Consider the following 17,058-nt stretch of genomic DNA (forward strand, 5'->3'; position numbering starts at 1 on the left):
AGTTTAAATTCTGCGCAAAATAACAACAAAAAGAAATAATTTTTTGCAAATCATTTTGTTGTGAAAATTCTGCCCTACGCCACGATGGGTGACTGGGTGCATATGTATGTGGAGGACTGGGGTGGAATTGTATTTGACAATTGAGTTCGCCAAGCAGAAACATTTATTTATTTCAAAGGTTACGTTAAAACTGACAGGAGGTAATGTATTACTATAGTACCAATTTATCAATTTTCCCAGTTAATACGTAAGTCGTAATCTTTGTTAACACACATATGTGTGTACATGTGTTCATTAAATTTCCCAATAGTGATGTTTTAAGTTTTTAAATTGTATCTTAAAATACCTTTACTTTAAAGATTGAACATAAAATTACTTTCGAGATCATAATTCAAAGTTATAGTGTCCTTACAAGGATCTCAGACAAGTGCAGATGCAGATCCAGGGTATATGAGTAGGCCAATTGCGTTAAAACTCGGTCAGTTGTTTTTTAAGCGCTAAAGATTACCCAAGCGTTAGGACCTCATTTGAATTTATCATGGCATTACCTTCAACAACCGTTGGTGCTGAGCGGTCTTTTTTGTATATGAAACGGGTCAAAACATGGTTACGCTCAGCGATGACTTGCGATGGGCGGACGCTTATATTCAGGGACGCCGGAGAGGGGGGCGCGGGGCAAGCGCCACTCCTCACCCTTGCTAAGGGGGGCAAGGGGGGGAAGGGCAAAAGTGCCCTTTTCATGAAAAATGATAAATGCTTCCACAACGTTAAATACGGTAAAATGCAAAAAAAAATCGTAAAATGACATGGTTGGCATTTGTTAAAACATCTTTGGTACCATTTTAAGCCAATCTAGAGGGCGTGGCCGCAAATTTTTTTCCGGGGGAGTACCCCAGGACCCCCAAATATTTCGGCTCGCTACGCTCGCTTGCGGTCTATGCTGCCCTTACCAAAAAAGTCGCTCACCTTGCCCTGAAATCGCTCCGGCGTACCTGCTTATATTTGTGTTTGCTTCATTGTCATCGTTTAGAAATTTATTAGAAATTTTCAAAATATGTTGTCACCTATGTTTTTATTCTAAGTGTAATGTTTTTGTTTACTACTGCTATAAGCTTGCAAATCAAGACCTTTTACTGGGTATATTTATTGATAGTGGCTTGAAAAACGTGGAGCTGGGATATAATTAATTTTATACAAACTGAACTTTTTAACCGAATACAAGTTAAAACTTTAACCTGGATTTTCATTTTTTTCTCTTTCCTAAAAATGAACGACTTATCATTTTTTTAAACCAATTTGGGATTTACCAACTAAAAACAGCTACTTATAGCAGTGCTTTTCAACTGGTGTGCACGGTACACCCTAGGGTACACCAAAATGTGGATGGGGTGCACCAGTACGAAAAGGTATACAAGGGTGCACCACAAACTTTTAATGAACCAATAATACTTCACATTTTAGTGATAAAACTGTCATTAAATAGTCTCTTTGGTATTTTCTCGTTTGTTTGAATGCTGTTTTATGACATGCAATAGTAGTATGGCCTATTTGCAAGTAGCCTGCAGCCAAAATCGAACTCTCACCGACAGTGTGTAAAACTTCGACAGATCCACTCGGTTTAATTGACATAATGATATTAATATGCATATTGATTTTTCATACTGCTTCTTACCTCAGTTTGCATTTTAAGTAAATAAAATAGGGTTCATTTGTTTTCGTTACAACAACTTTAAGGGTTCACCAAACCAAAAAAGGTTGAACAGCACTGACTGAAACCATTAAATCAGTCCTCAGACGACACTTTACAGTTTACGAAATGTAAACAGGGAAATTTACGTAATGTACAACATGAATAGAGCTTTACTATTCCATAGCGGTTTACGGATTAACCGAGGTTTTTTTGCTATCTGATATCCGTATGTATAATTTTACCAGTTAACCGGATAGCTTAATTAACGATATCAGTTCGTTTTTACACCGTTTTAGCCAGAGTTCTTTCAGGTGAATGTTTTCCCAAAGCCCCTCCATGTACAGTGGCAACAGTTTATAGAAACCACACTTCCCCTATGCAGTTTGGAAGTATCGCTTTCTGTCGAATACTTGTGTCTCCTAAGATCTCACAGTTAACTTACAGTGTTTTTAGGGATGACTAACCTACTGTTAAGCAGTTTACGCGTTTAGAAGATTCAACAATTGATACGATTTGCTGGGAGTAAAAAATCAAAATGTGTGATTTATTCATTTCTATGGCATGTCGTACCGGTTAAGTACAAATATCCGGAAATATCCGTTATCCGGACACTAAAGATTATGAATTTCCGAACCAACCCTACACAGGAGTATTACACAAGCGCAAAAATCCATGTTTTAAGGGACTTTTAATATTCCATTCTCTTTTCAAACGATAAAGAAAAATGTTGCGTGAATTTTGGAGCATTCCCACAACTGACACTATTTTGGAGTAACGGTTGAAACGAAAGAAACCGGACTTGAAAACTACGGCCCTTTTTTATTTATTAACCTCGAGTTCTTTATTTGCTTCCTCAATATAATGAATTAAGGACCCATATTTTTTAACCAATTGTTTAATTCACCAATTAAAAAAATTAACCGGCAAATTCTACATTCAAATCAGTCCTCGTACGAAACGTTTCGTAATGTACACAAGCTTTTGAATGGTATATTAAAAATTATATGTTTAAATCCCGGTTAAGAGTATGCGCACCTGTCACTATACCAAAATTTACCAGCTAATAAATTCAAACGTGGTCCTCCTAAAAACTTTCTCACACGCGCCAAAGGTCTGCAAACAGGAACTTGGCGTTTTGCGAAATGGCTGTCCCTAAGCGATGGCATGGTCAAACGTGTTTTGACGTGTTTCACAGCTGCGAAAACAAGTGACTTAGCTTCCCCGTGCGAAATTCGGACTGGCAGAGCGTAAAATTCGGCTTGTAAAACTGATGTTCACCAGTCGTCAGCACACACACTCACACAGGCTTCGTCACTACTTCGAACCCCTGTTTTTCGCTGAGTCTCAAAGCTGTGTTTATCATTGGTAGTTCATATTACTGTCCTGCGTTTAAAAAGTTGTGTGTTTTATCTTCCAAGCGGCTGTCCACCTTCAGAAAAGAGCTGTGCGGTAGCGGTTTGGAGAGAAAGACGCTGGTAAACCAGAAATTAGCCACAAACACGACAAGGGTGGCGCTACTCTTGTTTGCAGCGCGAGCAAACAAGACAGCAGCTCGATGTCCGTATAACAGCCGACGACGATCCGCGTTCGAGTCTCATTCGCGACCAGGAACTCAATAGAGCCGCTGGATCTTCGACCTAGAAGTCGTTATTATGGCAAAGAAAAGCAGCTGCTTCTATTCTCCGCGCACTTTCGCCACATGGCTGGGACTTATCGTTTTCTCCCAGGTAAGTGCTATTTGACTGAAACAGGTTGTAAGGTCTATAATTTTTTTGTTCTACGCATGTCGCAGCACTATCATTTTGTTCAGATGAAAAACTAACCTTCAATAACGGCATGAAAAGTGAATTAGGAACTGTTAATCGTTTAACAATAAACGCCTAAATAAATTGACAATCGTGCTTGTTTAAAAACTCTAAACAGGTGGCAGTTAACACGACCTATTGTATTCATTAAGTGGTAAATGAATGAAACCAGTTTTAAGGTAGATAATTTGTTGTACGCAAATCGGAGCACTAAATATTTTATCATGATAAAAAAATTACCTTTAAAAACGGCATGAAAATTAAATTAGGAACTGTTAATCGTTTAAGAATAAGCGCCTAAAAAAGTTGACCACTATGCTTGTTTCAAAACCTCTAAACAGGTGGCAGTTTAACCATCCTACTGTATTATGTTAATAACTTTGATTGTGCTTTTTTGGATTCTTACATTTTTCTGAGCATCTCAAGCTTGGTTATTTTACCAACAAAAAGGCAAAGAACATATTAAGCTACAGACGTGAAGCACTGCAATTTTTTGTCAAAAACTCGTACGCTGCTAAAAATGTTGGATCGACCACAGGGCGGTAATCAATTTTACACATTTGTACTTGAGCACTTGCTGTACACCAAATTAATCTCTAGGCCTCATAACAGTATCTGCAGATCAGGTCTTGCTGTACAAACTAGGCCCCGTTCAGTCAAAGCGAAACAAAGCCCTTGTTTTAACAGAGAAAAGGTTTCTTTCGTTGAAGAACGCGGAGCAAAACGTTGTTTGTTACAGATTCTGGCAGGTGCTTACACAAAGAGCGTGCTCACCACAATCGAAAGGCGCTACCAGTTTTCCAGCACTGTATCAGCCATCATTTCCACTGGCGCGCAAATCGGAAACCTCACGGTCATGATCTTTGTGAGCTATTTCGGCCAGCGATTTCACAGGTAGGCTATAAACACTTCACTGCTTAACTAAAACATCGGTGCGCAAAGGCTTTCGACAAAAAGCTTCTAATACGTTTCTTATCCGCATAAAAGTCCTAATATATTGAAGAACAGTGCTTCTTAAGTAACTTATGGGCATGATGGAGTGTTTGAAATATACGCAGGTCAGTAGTTTCTCTGGTACAAGCACTTCTCTGCTGAGTGGTGAACTAGAACACCAAAGCGCATAATCTTCGACAAAAATCTTTTTATTAGTAGGCTACGTTTTCGTAATCGTAAAAGTAATTAACGAGAACGTACAGCCTTACTTGTTAAGTAGCTCATGGTAATCATATTTCTGAGCTTCTTTGGCCAGCGATTTCACAGGTAGACCTACTAAAATGACCAGCTAAAACAATAATGTGTTAGGGTTAATGCGTTTGTTAAGATATTCAGTAACGGAATACTTTCTTACCCAAGATGCTTTGTAGTTTGGCGTTTGAACTATTAATGTATCTGCACTCTGCTGTCTATTTCGTTCGGTTTACATTCCTTAATCCCCGTGGATTTACGTTGTATGCATTATTTAAGCATCGCCAATGTTGAATCATACATCCTCAACTAAAACTGTATTTTCGACCTTTTAAAGATCACGGTTTATCATGAAGTTTATTATCAAGGTTTCAAGTATAATTGTTCTTAAGAAGTCCTTTAAAACAATCTATATATATTTTCGACAGTGTTTGTTTTTATTTTACCATAACACCGTACGAGAGAACCACGCATATCATTTTAACACGGTTGCAATGCCAGGGAGAGATGAACAGGGTTTCTTCGATTTTAAATTTCGTTGAAAGGTTGAGTTTACAGCGTACTATATAGCGACTTAACCTTTTGGAGTTTAAAAACATAGTTGAGCGTGCCAATTTGCAAACGTTCAGTTTGTCTGCATTGTTATTATTTCGCTTTTTACACTCTTGCAAGACTGACATTACCTTAGAAAACTTTCCATAACCACTGGTGCAACATTTTAAGTTTTGGCACAGCAAATATCCATAGTATTCGAAGGACACTTTCTGCAAAACAACAAACACATAACTGAGAATCACTGGACTGGAGTAAAAATTAAATAGCGAAGCATATGTTTTATGATTGAAGATCGATAATAAAACTCTTCAAAAATAATAAACCCAATCAGGTTGGTTTGGGTAATAGCCATTTTGTGACCTAATTAATAAAAAAGCAATCGTTAAATTCAAGGTTTTATCGAAATATTTAAAGTCACGACAGGTCTTGAATGCGTGATATGTTTTATTTTTCAGACCACGCTTAATCGCCTGTGGGTGCATCATAATGATTATCGGATATTTGGTGTCTGCCTTGCCGCAATTTATCGGCGGCCGATACAAGTACGACGATATATCGGTTAATACCTCGACAATGAATGACGGAGAACAGCAGCAAATAACCTGCCAAACAAGGTAAAACTAAAACATTACCCTAAAACTTTACCAAAGGTGAAATAAAATACAACAGGTTTAAAGTTTATAGTTGAGCGGTTCAAAAAACATATTATGCACGAGGCCCAAAATTTGTTATCCTATTGTTTTAAAGACAAGAACAAAATGATTGGGGTTAAAGCGAAATAATTATTTTTAAGTCATTAACGCTTGCTTAACCGTAACTATACCTTCATTGTTTGCCGAGTGGGCCTTTGCTTATTTTTTGTGGCTTTGATGCTTTTTGGCATGTATATTCATGAATGGGTCCACTTCGATTAATTTTTATCAATCTGAAACGTTACGATATTGGCCAGGGGTTCTTAAAATTGAGTCTGTGGACCGATTGGGGGCAAGTGGACTAATTTTGGTGGGTCCATGAAGGCTCGATTGAAATATTACTTTAATATCGAAAAAAGGAATGAATTTTATATCAGAAAGTATATTTGGGTACACTATGCACGAATCTGTAATGTAGATTGATAATGAAAAAAAAAGCCAAAAAGGTCGAGTTGATCAACAGCATGTCGATTAAGACGAACATTAACTGAAGATGATATAAGCTCGTATCGAAACGTCTGAATCAAGATGATATTTATCTATACTCGGCCTTTTGGCTTTGCAATTCATTATGAAGCTGCATTATAAATCCGTGCATAGTGTACCCAAATATACTTTCTTTTAGAAAATTTATTTAAAAAAAACATTGGGCGCCTTCTTCTTTGGATGTATTGAAACTCCGTTTCAAGTTCACATTTTTTCGGACCGAAAACAGCAGGTTTCTTAGAGCTACTTGTTTTATGACGTCATCTATAAAAATTTCATGCCGACCATGGCCCACGCGAACAAAAATATTTTTTAGGGTCCACTTTAAACAAAAATTTAGGAGACCCTGCGATAGGCAATATGCCGAAGAGGGTATTGATTTTGTAAAACACTTGACTTTCCAATCACCTCGTAAGTTTTAACCTTATTTATGCCTCAAACAGATAAACACGACTTCAATGCCAAACAATGACAGAAAACTTATCTAAAAACGCTTGTTTTCTCAGGATTAATGACACGACAACGGAGCAGAACTGCGGTGAAAAACACAGCTCCGATTCTTCGTTTACCCTCTACATCGCCGTCATCATATTTGGGACTATGCTGTACGGAATCGGCAGTTCGCCCAGCCAACCTTTGGGCCTTTCGTACGTGGACGACCATGCCAATGAACACAACGCAGCCGTGTATATAGGTAAGTATAGGGCTTATCTCTATGCGTTTAAAGCAGTAGTTGCCAAACTTTCTTTTAACCCCCTGAAATTTTTTTTCTGTTTTCGTGGACAAAGGTCGGCGTAGAATTTTCTAGTTTTACGACATAAATTGGCGTCGTAAAACAAGTACATTTGGGCAGTGCGTATTAATGAGCAGGGCTGGAACTTTAACTACATAAACAAGCTACACCCGATTTTTTTTAATCTATTGTAGTCCTGAAGCTATCAATACACTACGGAATGTTGCGCCCGGTGACTTATAAACCCGATAAAGTGCTGTTGCCTTTTAACTTTACTAGAACTGCTGTGTAGCGTCTACTTCCGCGTCCAGGCCTGCGCAGACGCCCATTCGGGTACTGTAGGTTTAACTATTAAAAAACGCGCTCTACTACACGTTTTTTCCCCGAAACTTCACAAAGGTAACCAAAACAAAGTTTGTTAATGTCGACACGCTTTAAATGCTTCAATTAACATGACGAGCAAGTATGCTGGCGAGTGAGCGTTTTTTTTAACTTTAAAATGTACCGCGAGAAAGATCAAGATTTGCTCAAAAACACATACCGCAATTTCATTTCAGTTAATTCTTAACCTTAGCACTGTCTTATTAACCACAAATGCGTGTAACGGTTTTCGCTCAGTGAAAGCAAAAAGCGATTTGCATCACAGACCCTGCATTGCTTGTTGATCACCCGGAAACGTGAACAGGTGTTTCTACGACGATTAGGCGTCACTATGTGTTGATGACCTTGTCAAACAACCTGATACTTGTGTAGAACTGATAAGGTTTCACTGAGGAATACTGTCGCGCCTTTTTACATGACTTAACAGAATCATTTTCATGACACGGTGAAACCGTGTTTATGGCCAATCAATAGCCTCTGGAAAATTCCAGGCCCTTTTAGGACACACATATACATGCCATTTGGGTGCTGGTCTAGAATCCTACGACAGTTATTAAATTAACGCACAATTTTTGGGTTAGGGTGCGAGTTTATAGTTATTACTTAATAATAATACTTAAACCACCCTAACCCAAATAATGTGCGTTGTAGTAAGATTCTAGACCAGCGCCGCCATTTGCCCCTAACGATAGGAAACACTAACTGCATTGTACGGAAATATTGCTTAGAAAATGTGGTATTTAGTAGTACGTATGTCCTTACATGGTTTTCCTTTTATTCGCTTAAAATTTTGATGCAGAGAACTGGTTTTTATTTCACAGGCATCATCAACTCGATTGCTCTGGTTGGTCCAGTGGCAGGATTCCTACTCGGGTCATTTGTCCTCAAGATGTGGGTTGATTCTGGATGGGTCGACACGTGTAAGTATCCTTTAAGTTTATCGCCATTCACACATGCTTCAGTAAATATTCTAGTATTAAATCCATCACATATTATAGAACTCAGCAAAGTGTGAACGCGCTATTAATTTAAAAAGACGGTTGTGGAGAAAGTTTTATCCATAAATACACCAGAACTGAACACTTTGTATAGCTTCACAAGGCGATAAATGTAAACTAGAGAAATCGACTGATATAACTGTTTTGGACCGATGCTGATAACCAATATATATTTTTATGTTAATGCTTTAAATTAGCTTAATTATATTGCAAACAACATTCATTTTATCTCCCATTGTATCAAGCCTTTAATTTCTCGTAATAACTTTGCAAAAGGATGAACACCTAACTCTGTGTTAAATCAGTCAACCATGAACATAAAGCAAATTATAATTTTTCAAATTAAAAGAATCGAAAAATTGTTTATTTTTATGTAAAACCCTATAATAATTGACATTAGAACGCTTTTAAAAAGATGTGCATTTTGTAAGACTATTTTGCCAACCTCGAGCAACGCCATAAGCACGTATTTCATTACTAGCCACATTAAACGTCACGCCAAAGGACCCAGCCTGGGTTGGAGCTTGGTGGATCGGCTTCCTAGTAGCAGCCGGTGTTCTTGTTGTAGCGAGCATTCCTGTCTGGTTTTACCCTAAGGAAATGGAAAAAGAGAAGGAGCCGGAAAACAAGGCAAGTATCCATATATATTTTGTACTCGATGTGTGGCTTTTGTCATGCCAAAGTTTTTAAAATGACCTACTCAATGTTTTTCGCAGAATACAACCGAAAAGTAACGGCAAAATGTAAATATTGAACGAAAAATTAAACACCTGTATTTTCTGCTACCTGTATAATTTAAAAAACGAACACTCAAGTATCCCTATATGTGTTCCATGTCTAATCCAAGCATCGTGCGTTTGGTGCCACACCCTAAATGCTATTTTTCAACATGTTTAGGTGTTTAATAAATTGATTAAATCCAGTTGTAACGACTTGACTTGACTTAAGTCTTTTGGACAAAAGACTTCTCCAGTATAACTAAGTCATTCTGTCAAAAAATGATGGTTTTATTAAACTTTTTTGGTAAAATTGGATTATTGTTCCTAACGTTTGCACATTAAACAATTTACTTAGCTATATGTCGCGTTTTGTTATTTTTTAGTCGAGGTATTGCTCATAATCGGACGAGTTTTAGTTCAATGTTTCATTTGCATAATAAGGACTTGACTTAAAAAAACCTAATAATGTCTTGACTTAGGCAACTGATGATTTGGGCTGGCACTCGACTTGTTATATTACAAAAAAAACTTGACCGGAAGTTCACTTGCTCTAATAATGACTTGACTAGGACTGGGGATACTGATGACTTGGTCTTGACTTGTTATTTTACAAAAATACTTGACTTGAAGTTGAGTTTCCCTAATAATAACTTGACTGGGAATTGGGAAACTGATGACTTGGACTGGGACTGGGACTTGACTTGTTATTTTATAAAAATGCTTGACTTGAAGTTGACTTGCGCTAATAATGACTTGACTGGGACTTAACTTGGTATTTTTGCAAACATTTGACTTGGACAAAAGTTGTTTTTCAAATCATTGACTGGGTCTGAAGTCATTTCAAATTGACTTGTTTATAACACTGCTGTTTTTAAATAAACTCAGAGTTTAAAAAGTGGTTTTGAGACACATACCCTAGTGTTGTGTGTGGAAAAGTCTTAAACATTATCTTCTTTTTTCCCACAGAGAAAAGCATCAACCCAATCAAGGAAAAAAGCTTCCCCACTGATCATGAAAACTAGCAACAAGCAAAACGCTGTTACTAAAGAATTAAGGTACAAATATTTTGTTGTTAAAACTAGTAGGCTGTTTCGGAAGAGAATTATTACGCACATTGGGAATATATATTTTAACATATTTGATGTGCGGCTCTTTGAAAACTAGTATCGTGTTTGTAGTAACAATTATCCAAACTGTAAAACAGGGGTTGGTTAGTTTAAAAGACTAATAAAAGAGTGCTAAAAGTTTTTCGGAAAAATTTAATGAACTATCGGCATTTTATATAGTTTTATGTCAGGCAAAAATTATTTAGAAATATCGAGCTGACGATGTAACAACTGCACTCTGGCAGCATATACTGCAGCTCATCACAACACCACTTCGTATGCCTCGCATGATATTCCTTGTTGGTGATTCAACCAACAGCTATAATATATGTATCAGAAGCTTCTGTAAGAAACGCCTGTTTTTTGTTTTGTTACACAGCGGTATGCTGGACGCCATCAAGAAACTGGCGCTCAACCGACGCTACACGTTCATGATCGCCGCCTGGATTTCCGAGTGGTTCACGATTTCTGCAGTCGCCTCTTTTATGATCAAATACCTCGAAGTCGGTTTTGGGAAATCGGCGGCGGTCGGAAGCTTTCTCATTGGTAGGAATTTGAAATTATCCAAGGGGTGGTTTTGGTTCAATTTCCTGTTACTCGTTTGGTGACTGACAGTTAAACATTTCTGTTCGAACGATACGGTCTTAGAGGTTGGTGAAAAAATGATGTGTAGGCCTATTATACGAAACGCATATAGGTACAAAATATCTCAGGGAGCAGCTGATTTTGATGACTTAAATGGTCTTACGCTGCTCATTCATTTAATAGAAAAACCTAAACTGAATTTATTTGACAAAATGACTTAAGTTCAAGTCAAGTCATTTGTCAAATGACCTTGGGTAAAGCCAAGTCTACTTAACTGCGCTTAAGCCAAGTTTATGTCCCAAGTCAATACAAGACTGTAAATGACAAATCGTTTAACTTTGGCCACCAAAGTAAAAAGAATAAGAATCGAGTTACTTGTCTCTGTCAGTCTTTGATGTATCTTATTTATTTATTTTACGTTTTATTATTTTAATATTTTTATTATTTATTTACTTGTACAGATAAACTGATGATGTGATTTTTATACGGCGAAAAAAAGTTTTAAACCTTGCTAGCTAATTTGTGTTCGAAGCGGTTCGCTTCTCAAGCTATTGTTTTAGTAAAGCAACCATTTTTTAATAAACTTTCGCTTCCCTTGTGCAGGAACGGTCAACCTACCATTCCTTGTGCTGGGCACGATTCTTGGCAGCCTTGCAATCAAGCGCTTCAAGTTAGGTCAAGTGGGGATGGCCAAGCTGATTCTCAGCACATACTTCGTGACACTGGCATGCTACGTCGCTTTCATGTTAGTCGGATGCGATACGATTGACGTGGCAGGCATCACAGTACCCTATCCGGGAAGGTGGGTTCTGGTTTCATAAAACCCAGGGCTTTTCTTTTGATATTTGTGTAGTGGTTTTAAAATGGAATGTTTTCACTTATCGGTTCGAGTGACCAGTCTTACACAATTACCCGTTTTTTTGTTATCTTTTAGGAGAATTTCAGCGAAAAGGTATTTTCAAATTAACCTATATATTGTAGCCTACTCTATCTGTATGGCGCAATTTTAGGCCTTTTGGACTAAAACTCAGCACATCAATATTGATAACTCTAGGCATTTTAGTGCTTTTTGCTTGACGACAAAATGCCAGACACTTTTGTAAGTGTGATAGTTTTTATACCGACATTTAACAAGGAAATTCAGCTTTGGTCTATACGTGTAGACAACGGGAAGAAATTGCAAATATTCTATACAGCAATGCATGAAAACTTTCGGTGTCACGAAGTTTTTTCTATTTCTTTCACTGATAGAACGTTTCGAAAGCGAACCGTTCCGGTTAACTTTTACCATTGGGTCACAGACAGTGCACATGTTCACTAACGGTTTACCAGTTCGACTTAAAAGCTCCATATTTACATATTACTTGTTCAGTGTCACCCACGAACAAGGTGGGATTAGTTTACTCACTGCTTTAACCACATGATCGTTATTTACAGTGACCCTTCCGACATGGATGGTCACGCGAGCGAGGCTTGTAACGACAAGTGCAACTGCGATGAGAACATGTATACCCCTGTGTGCGGCGCCGACGGCATATCGTACGTGTCTCCCTGCTATGCCGGATGCACGGGCTTCGAGCAAGACGAAAACGGCATTATCAGGGTAAGTTTGTCGAGCGACAAAATGATGAAAATCTTCCAACGGAGTTTTAGCTCGGTATTAGAGGTTGCGAGAGTGAAGTCTTTTTGTGACTAATCCTCTTTAGCTAAATAAATTTATTATCAGGGCTGGTAGGCTATATAGCCGCAAGATTTTTTACTCTGAAACTGGTAACTAAGAATTAATTAACGAAAAACATTCAGATTATTGCGGATACTAATATTACGCAAACATTTAGATATGCATAGACGAGAACGGCATTATAAGGGAAGTTTGCCGAGCGACAAAATGTTAAAATTCTTACAACGGAGTTTTGGTATTAGAGGTTGCGAGTTTGACGTCTTTGTATGTATAATCCTCATTTTTAAATAAGCAAACGTTGGAAATAACCTAAGTGTGAATAACGCTTTTAGGTTAATAAAAATTAATTATTAACAAGTGAAAACAAACAATATTTAAAAGGTAGAAATTTTTGCGTAAAAATCTTTTTGGCGTAGTTTGCCCGATTAAAGCCACCAGCGCCAAAGACCCTTATTTTTCTAATATAGGCCTGCCTCTGTTTATTTGAATAGACAACGGCCAAAGCAGAAGTAGAATAATTTTCTTCGTGGAACGCATGAAAATTGTCAGAGATGACGTTGCAATGTTACGTCATAACAGGAAGTCTAAAAAAGTAACCCTGGAAAACATGAGCTTATCGTTCGACGTTGGGCACAAATATATAACCAAAATCCTGGTAAAATATACAACTAAAATCTTGAATAATTCCAAGGAGCAATGAGAATTATTCTTTGTTTTTTAAACATTAGGCATTAGTGAATTTATAGTCTATGTTTTTTACATTATCTGTCATCATTATTAGGCCTAGTCTTTATTTATGCTTTATTATTCGATAATATAGCGTGTTTGTTGATGTTTCTTGTGACATCATAAAGCCTCTATTATGCTGTAATACCTGCTATCAGCGAATCGTCCGTATTATTTTAAATGGGTCAACTTACCCTTGAAATTTTAAAGGGCCGCGAAATATCAAAATAATTGCAAAGGGTTCGCCATGCATAATTTTTAGAAAAGTTTGGGAACCGCTGTTGTGTGAGTATTTTTGTTTTGTTGTTTTTAGAACTACACGTCGTGCGCGTGCACAGGAGCCAGCAGCGTGGTTTCAGTTGGAAGATGCATGGCGAGCAAGTGCGAACCAACAGCTTGGGTCGTGATCATATTGAAGACGGTCTCCAACTTCGTCAGTGGGGTCGCCGCCACGCCAACATTCGTCTTAGTTATGAGGTAGAGTAAAAATACGTCGATCAATCTCCCTTGAAAGTTTGTCTAAGCCAATTTTAGAAACCTTTTGTAATGTTGGCAGTGTTGTAATGACGTAAGTCAATGACTTGACTTGAGTCACTGTTTTCAAATGACTTGTCTTAAGTCATTTGGGCAAAATGACTGGACTCAAGTCTTTCGGACTTTTAGACAAATGACTTGGGTTGAAATGTACCATAGTGTTATCTTTAAGAATTTGTTTATAAAAATTGAGCTATTTATTCAAATTCTTGCACGTAAAACAAACTTCTTGATGTATATATGTTGCGTTTTTTCTATTTTGCAGTTCAGGTATATTGTTCATAATCAAGAGAGTTTAAAAATTCTATTAGTTTAACTTTTTATGACATGATTTTAAGTCGACTTGCTCTAATTATGACTTGAATGGACTTCGTTCATTTCAAACTGACTTGTTTAGAACTCAGCATGTATTAGGAATAGTAGACCTACTCCTGTACAACCTGAAAAGTTAACTTTCCATCTGTTCTGATATTAATCATATCCCACAATCTGAATATTTAATTTTCTAGCCATTATCTAATAATACTCGTATATAGGATACAACCTAAAAACTTCTACCCGTTGTCTCATATTGACACTGTGACAATTAATTAGACCAGGTCAATATGCGTTAACATTGCATTTCCCCGGGTCGTCTCATAATCACTTATTCGCATTTTCCACTTAGGAGTTTGAAGCCGGAAGAGAAATCGTTCGGTATCGGAATCGCCTTTTTCATATGTCGCCTTCTCGGTTGGATTCCGGCGCCGATCATTGTTGGTTTCGGAATCGACCATGCTTGTCTGTTCTGGACCAGGTCGGAGTGTAGTGACCGAGCCTACTGCAGGGTAAGTATACAAATTCGCATATTGCAGTGGTAGCGCTTTGTGGCGACTGGCCATGCGTTTACTGACGATTAGTGTAAATCAATGGTTCTCAGACAAAGAGCCCACTTCCACGGGTCGCAGTACTTTGTGCCCCCCTTGCAAAGATTTTGAAAAAAAAACAGCCCAAGGGTCTAAAGTCACAACAAAACCAACGGCTAACTCGATACTGGCGCAGAAAACGTTTCGCGCAAGTATTTTAAACCGCTTCTGCTTAAGGTATAACAATTACTTTTTTTGGATCCAAATAAGCATGAGTTATATGCTTTGAGAGCTGCGCAGCTTAGTTTGGATTAATTAACAGCAGTGTTGCATATTTAATTTTGGACCACCGGCTGATGTACAAAGCAAATATATATTTTTATCAAAACTAATTCTAGTGTTACAACACCAAAGAAGTGATGTCCGTTAAAATAAGAAGCAGTCTGCTTCAGCTAAGCTTAACCGTCACATTTCCACAGCTGTACAACATAAAGCAGTACCGGTACCGCCTGCAAGTCCGACATATAATCAGCAATCAGTTAACCTTACTTGTACCGACGATATCCGATCTATTTTACTTAAAGCTGAAATTTCAAGCTTAATTGAATCCACGATTTGTTCCGAAATCGCTGTCAGCTTTATAACAGAAACGTTTTCTGATAAAATAACACCAGACCACCACCGGTTATTTTTTGAACCTCGTATTCTCGCAGCTATACAACATGAAGCAATACCGCCTGAACTTGCATAAGACCTAACTGTAAAGTGTTTCAATACAGGTGTCTGACGAGATACAAAATTGGCGCAAAATGGCTTTCTGAGTTTACTTGAAGGAGACTAGATATGACTTAGAGTAGGTATAGGTTTACGTATGTATATAGTTGTACCCGAATCCAGAGTTCTACTCCAGCGAAATACACCGACTCCGTCGAGCCCCTATTCCGCCGGCTCCAGTCCTGCTTTTGCATCACACAGATTTTTAGCGAGATCCGATAATCACCTTACGCGAGTACCAAGGATACCACTGTCGGCTTTATAACAGTGACGTTTGCTGATAAAATAGCGCCAGACTACCAACAGTTATGTTTTGAACCTCGTATTCTCGCAGCTTTACAACATGAAGCAATACCGTCTTATATTCGCCGGGATCCTTACGTTCATAAAGATCGGATCCACTGTCGTGATCTCGTGCATGCTGCGCTACGTAAAGAAGCTGGAGAAAACGGAATTGGAAGAAGAGGAAAGGGCAAAAACAAACGTGTCTGAGCATCAGGGATTAACCTCCAAAGAAAAGGAGGATTCTTCAAATGCGAACAAAGCCACAGTTGTTTGATGCGTTGCGTTTTTTGCAACATTATTTTGCATTTCGTTTTTTTTGTTTACCTCTTTTCAAAATCACTAGTGCCAACGATTCTTATGCTGCGCGTAATTTTTCGTAATTAAAAAAATGTCTCCAAAATTGGACTTGTGCCCAAGATCAGCGATTGACAAAAATAGTAAAATTAGAATTTTACAAATTAAGAATTTAGTGGATCCGACTTGTTATGATTTGACTACGATTGAAACCCAGACTTTTATAGCACATTTACTCACAGTCTCGCACACCATCAACGCTAATTACCAACTAAACCAGGGGTTCATAAACTTTTTAATGCGGACCACTTAAACATTTTTGGTTTGCGTGGAACACGATCAGCATCAAGTTTTCAAAACTGTTGTATTAAAGCGACTTCTTTAGTCAAAAAACTTGAGAAATCTGCTGTTTTCAGTTTAAAATTTGTGTTAAACACGAAAGGGAACCCAAAGTGTTGTTTTCAATCAAACAATTAGTTTAAAAAATTCATTTAATATTTCAAATTATAAACTATAATGTTAGGTAGGCCATGGACCGGTTGGACCTCCTGAAACTAGTCCAGAAGGGTTCACATACTTCCGTTCAAACCACCCTTATAACTAATGCAGTATTTCTAATTAACCATATGCGTCAGATTGTTATTAAATTTCTGCTGAACAGTCGGGAAAGCGATAAACTTTCTCCAGTTTGCAAACAGACTAAAATTTGGAAGTAAAATATCTCATACCTATTTTTAAAAGCTTGAACACATAGTTCATTGCGTGTCAAGCCTTTATTAAACGGGCAAATTTGCATGGCACGTATGAAACGCTTTATTGGCTTGCGTGATAATCTTGGAAAGGCTATAGCTCTCAGTAGTCAGAAAACAACCTTTAAAAAGACGCTCAACGGAACTGAAGGTCATGTCCTAGCTTTCGAACACGTGTCATTATGTCACAAGTTTAAGAGGAGTGGAATTTGTATAACGCACGCCGTTTTACGAT

The 17,058-nt window shown here is 37.8% G+C and overlaps 1 protein-coding gene across 1 annotated transcript; it reads left to right on the forward strand.

Annotated features, from left to right (window-relative positions):
* The first annotated feature begins 4,240 nt into the window (after positions 1–4,240).
* Positions 4,241–16,054, forward strand: LOC146165018 (solute carrier organic anion transporter family member 3A1-like). The gene is made up of 12 exons (XM_083380909.1): positions 4,241–4,389; positions 5,691–5,849; positions 6,920–7,107; positions 8,349–8,447; positions 9,007–9,155; positions 10,211–10,299; positions 10,730–10,896; positions 11,539–11,737; positions 12,403–12,538; positions 13,656–13,819; positions 14,544–14,703; positions 15,830–16,054. Exons 1-12 carry the CDS (start codon positions 4,352–4,354, stop codon positions 16,052–16,054), a joined length of 1,773 nt encoding a protein of 590 aa, XP_083237035.1. The 5' UTR covers positions 4,241–4,351.
* The last annotated feature ends 1,004 nt before the right edge of the window (positions 16,055–17,058 follow it).

This window comes from Ascidiella aspersa, chromosome 2 (assembly GCF_963924565.1).
Source record: "Ascidiella aspersa chromosome 2, kaAscAspe10.2, whole genome shotgun sequence".
In the NCBI taxonomy this organism is placed as follows: Eukaryota; Metazoa; Chordata; class Ascidiacea; order Phlebobranchia; family Ascidiidae; genus Ascidiella; species Ascidiella aspersa.